The 5314-nt window shown below is 48.3% G+C and overlaps 1 protein-coding gene across 1 annotated transcript in view; it reads right to left on the bottom strand.

Moving 5' to 3' along the window:
- Nucleotides 1–294: 294 nt before the first annotated feature.
- Nucleotides 295–5314, bottom strand: part of LOC124665006 — a 14990-nt gene continuing 9970 nt past the window's right edge. The window contains exons 13-17 of the mRNA XM_047202405.1: nucleotides 2459–2555; nucleotides 2264–2323; nucleotides 1759–2050; nucleotides 1399–1418; nucleotides 295–894 (exon numbers count right to left, since the gene is read on the bottom strand). Coding sequence (XP_047058361.1) covers nucleotides 295–894; nucleotides 1399–1418; nucleotides 1759–2050; nucleotides 2264–2323; nucleotides 2459–2555 — 1069 coding nt within the window. The remainder of the gene's footprint in view (nucleotides 895–1398; nucleotides 1419–1758; nucleotides 2051–2263; nucleotides 2324–2458; nucleotides 2556–5314) is intronic.

Below are 5314 nucleotides of genomic sequence, written 5' to 3'. Positions count from 1 at the left end.
GCACAACAAGACCTGAACAACATAAAAAGTCCAAAAGGAGGCCATGATGCTAGGCGCATGGCGCCGGTGATCAGGCGTCTCACACGCGGATTTCGGCGCGCCTCTTCATGAACCAGACATTGGTGTCGTCGTCGACGCTTCTCAAGTCAGCTAGCATGATCCTTGTGTCCTCTGCACAGGTCTTGGCATCGGCGTCCATCCTCCTGGCCTCGGCGTCACGCAATTTTTTTTTGAAATTTTCACCGGGGGGGGGGGGAGAATCCCCACCTGAATTTCATTGATAAAAGCGGTGCTTTAGTCGTGTGAATTACAAGCTGAGAGGTGGTCTCGCCACTGCATGACATCTTCTCGCTGCTTAGGGTTTTTGAACCTATGCAACCAGAGAGATAGGTCATCAATTACATGAGAGATAGCTGTGGAGGGGGAAACAATTACATATCTGAATATGAGTGAGTTCCTGACTTCCCAGATGCGCCAGAGAGTAGAGAGGAAGATGGATGGCCAGACTGAGACTGGAAGGTGAGTCTGTGACTCTAAGTTCCAAGAGTTGGGGTAGCGCAGCAGGAGGTGGTGCAGCTGTGCCCTCTGCCAAATGATCCGTGCGGCAGGGAAGTCGAAGAAGAGGTGTTGACGGTCTTCTACTATGTTAGGACACCTTGGGCATGAGGGAGAGTCGATGATTGTCTTGCGGTGCAGGTTTGATCTTGTGTTGAGTCTGTCGAGGTGGAAAAGCCAGCCGAAGATCTTGACCTTGTTCGGGACATGGGATGCCCAGATGAAGGCAGTTATGTCATCAGCTTGTTGATCATGAAGTGAATTGTATGCTGCTTCTTTTGAGAAAGAGGAGCCGTCTAGCATAATGCGTCGATCATTCTGTTGGGTTAACTGAACATCCTGCAATAACAGTAAGAGTGTAGCTAGCTCTTCAGCAGCCACATTGGTTAGCCTATTCCTAAGGCCATTAGCTGGCCTCGGCGTCACGCAATTTGGCCTCGGCGTCTGCCTTTTTGGCCTCGACGTCCATCATTTGGACCTCAATGACCTCTTTTGTGAGGTTGAGGTAGATGGCAGCTGCGACCTCTTTTTCCAGACGCTTCTTCTCGTCCCTAGCAGCCATGGCGGCAAGATTCTCGGCCATCATCTTCTCTAGGTTCTGGGTGAACGCAATGGCATGTGCCTCCCGGGCTAGCTAGATCGGCCTTGGTAGCCTTATGGCCTCGGGGACGAGGTGGAAGGGCTTGACGGCCATGATCGTCGTCTTCGTTGTCGAGGTTAACCGCTATCCCATTCTTCACAGCTTCATCGTAGGCCGCAAATCTTGTCTGCCACTTTTACGTGTCCTTGAGCTTCTCCCAGAAATGGACCATATGGTAGCCCTTCTTATGCATTGCCTTGAACCTCTCCAAGGCCCGGGATACCTGCAATCACGCGAACACCGCTAATGATGTACACACAATGATGTAAATATAATAGAATGATGATGGTTGTCTCTTGTTTACCACTAAAATCACGCCAGCGCCGCTAACGGGGTGGCTCTTAGTATGTTCGACGGCCGAGCAGAACTTGCTTGTCTCTTTTTTTGATGTAGTTCCATCTTTTTCTGATGGACTCTTCAGTGCGAGTGCTTGGGATGTGGTAGGGCGGGTGCATCTTCTTCTCGTTGTACTCCTGCATGACCTTGGCCCCAGTACACCTTTCCCTTTTGTTGGGCGCCATTAATACAGTCATGGCTCGTTGCCAGCCACGTATCGCACAAACATTTGTCCTCGTCGTTGATGAATCCTTGTGTCCTGTGGCTCTCCCCCTTCTTCTTGGTAGCATTGTCCGTGGTGAGGACAAGCCCTGTTGGCGCATCCTCAAAGTCATCGACGCACACGGGTGTTGGCTGGGTGGGATGGGTGGAGAACAGCCGTGCGCCATCGATGTCCTCCGCATCTTGCATCGGTGTCCACTCATCATGCGGGTTTGTCCCGACCCCGACGTCACCAACGAAGCCGCCGCCGAAAATCATGGCCTCGATGTATTTGTCATTCCGGTCCTTCCAATAGACCTACGAATGATCGGACGTCAGACGCATGATACACGACAGTCGCACACATTGAGAGAGCTCACGTACCGGGTCGTCCATCATCGGGGCAGCCGGTGACATTTTGTCAAACAGGATGCGGGGCACCGGCATGCTCTCCTCCGGCAGCTGGCGCATCTTGTGTGTCGCGCCCGGGCACGAGTCACCGCTTCTAGGCGTCCGGTTAAGGTCGGAAACCGGCGCCCCGTTGAACTGCATCGGCGCCACGCCGAAGGCTAACCGCGACGCCGGGTGGACCTGCAAGGGAGCGGGAGTTCCAGGACGCAGCTGGGAACTTACCGAGCTCACCGACGAGGCCGGAGGAGCGACGGCAGCGATCCCCTCTCGCTTGACGAGCATGTAGGCGTCCGCTAAGCTCGGATGGAGGCCTACTTGCACGATGCCGGCTTTCATCTGCATCTGCCACGCCTGCTGGTTGGCGTCCAGGGTGGCAGTCGCTGCATTCCTCTCCTTCAGGCTCTTGCGCCGGCTGCGACGCTGATGGCGTGTAACTCACACGTTCGTTGGGAACCCCAAGAGGAAGGTATGATGCGCACAACAGCAAGTTTTCCCTCAGAAAGAAACCAAGGTTTATCGAACCAGGAGGAGCCAAGAAGCACGTTGAAGGTTGATGGCGGCGGGATGTAGTGCGGCGCAACACCAGGGATTCCGGTGCCACCGTGGAACCTGCACAACACAATCCAAAGTACTTTGCCCCAACGAAACAGTGAGGTTGTCAATCTCACCGGCTTGCTGTAACAAAGGATTAATCGTATTGTGTGGAAGATGATTGTTTGCAGAGAAAACAGTAAAACAAGTAGCGATAGCAGTATTTAGGAACAAGGCCTAGGGATTAGACTTTCGCTAGTGGACACTCTCAACATTGATCACATAACAGAATAGATAAATGCATACTCTACACTCTTGTTGGATGATGAACACATTGCGTAGGATTACACGAACCCTCAATGCCGGAGTTAACAAGCTCCACAATTCAATGTTCATATTTGAATAACCTTAGAGTGCATGAAAGATCAATTCGACTAAACCAAGTACTAACATAGTATGCACACTTGTCACCTTCACACTATGTAGGAGGAATAGATCACATCAATACCATCATAGCAATAGTTAACTTCATAATCTACAAGAGATCATAATCATAGCATAAACCAAGTACTAACACGGATGCACACACTGTCACCATTACACCGTGCGGGAGGAATAAAACTACTTTAATAACATTGCTAGAGTAGCACATAGATAAATTGTGATACAAAATACATTGCAATCATAAAGGGATATAAATAAGCACTTCACTATGCCATTCATAACGATGAATAAGTATTCCGTGAAATATAGCCTAAGAGACCCACACGGTGCACACACTCGTCACCTTTACACACGTGGGACAAGGAGTCTCCGGAGATCACATGAGTAAAATTCACTTGACTAGCATAACGACATCTAGATTACAAGCATTATCATATGAATCTCAATCATGTAAGGCAGCTCATGAGATTATTGTATTGAAGTACATAGGAGAGAGATGAACCACATAGCTACCGGTACAGCCCCGAGCCTCGATGGAGAACTACTCCCTCCTCATGGGAGCTGCAGCGGTGATGAAGATGGCGGTGGAGATGGCAGCGGTGTCGATGGAGAAGCCTTCCGGGGGCACTTCCCCGTCCCGGCGGCGTGCCGGAACAGAGACTCCTGTCCCCCAGATCTTGGCTTCGCGATGGCGGCGTCTCTGGAAGGTTTTCCGTATCGTCGTTCTTCGCATCAGGGGTTTCGCGACGGAGGCTTTAAGTAGGCGGAAGGGCAATGTGGGGGGCCACACGAGGGGCCCACGCTATAGGTCGGCGCGGCCAGGGCCTGGGCCGCGCCGCCCTATGGTGGCGGCTCCTCGTGGCCCCACTTCGACTCCTCTTCGGTCTTCCGGAAGCTTCGTGGCAAAATAGGACCCTGGGTCTTGATTTCGTCCAATTCCGAGAATATTTCGTTACTAGGATTTCTGAAACCAAAAACAGCAGAAAACAGCAACTGGCTCTTCGGCATCTTATTAATAGGTTAGTTCCAGAAAATGCACGAATATGACATAAAGTGTGCATAAAACATGTAGGTATCATCAATAATATGGCATGGATCATAAGAAATTATCGATACGTCGGAGACGTATCAGCATCCCCAAGCTTAGTTCTGCTCGTCCCGAGCAGGTAAAACGATAACAAAGATAATTTCTGAAGTGACATGCCATCATAACCTTGATCATACTATTTGTAAACATATGTAATGAATGCAGCGATCAAAACAATGGTAATGACATGAGTAAACAAGTGAATCATAAAGCAAAGACTTTTCATGAATAGTACTTCAAGACAAGCATCAATAAGTCTTGCATAAGAGTTAACTCATAAAGCAATAAATCAAAGTAAAGGCATTGAAGCAACACAAAGGAAGATTAAGTTTCAGCGGTTGCTTTCAACTTGTAACATGTATATCTCATGGATAATTGTCAACATAGAGTAATATAACAAGTGCAATATGCAAGTATGTAGGAATCAATGCACAGTTCACACAAGTGTTTGCTTCTTGAGGTGGAGAGAGATAGGTGAACTGACTCAACATAAAAGTAAAAAAGAATGGTCCTTCAAAGAGGAAAGCATCGATTGCTATGTTTGTGCTAGAGCTTTTATTTTGAAAACATGAAACAATTTTGTCAACGGTAGTAATAAAGCATATGAGTTATGTAAATTATATCTTACAAGTTGCAAGCCTCATGCATAGTATACTAATAGTGCCCGCACCTTGTCCTAATTAGCTTGGACTACCGGATCTTTGCAATGCACATGTTTTAACCAAGTGTCACAATGGGGTACCTCCATGCCGCCCGTACAAAGGTCTAAGGAGAAAGCTCGCATTTTGGATTTCTCGCTTTTGATTATTCTCAACTTAGACATCCATACCGGGACAACATGGACAACAGATAATGGACTCCTCTTTAATGCATAAGCATGTGGCAACAATTATTATTCTCATATGAGATTGAGGATATATGTCCAAAACTGAAACTTCCACCATGAATCATGGCTTTAGTTAGCGGCCCAATGTTCTTCTCTAACAATATGCATGCTCCAACCATTAAGGTGGTAGATCTCTCTTACTTCGGACAAGACGGACATGCATAGCAACTCACATGATATTCAACAAAGAATAGTTGATGGCGTCCCCGTAAGCATGGTTATC

Source organism: Lolium rigidum, chromosome 6 (genome assembly GCF_022539505.1).
Source record: "Lolium rigidum isolate FL_2022 chromosome 6, APGP_CSIRO_Lrig_0.1, whole genome shotgun sequence".
NCBI lineage: Eukaryota > Viridiplantae > Streptophyta > Magnoliopsida > Poales > Poaceae > Lolium > Lolium rigidum.
Note: the sequence above shows the minus strand (reverse complement) of the source record. Positions and strands in the feature narration are given on the sequence as shown.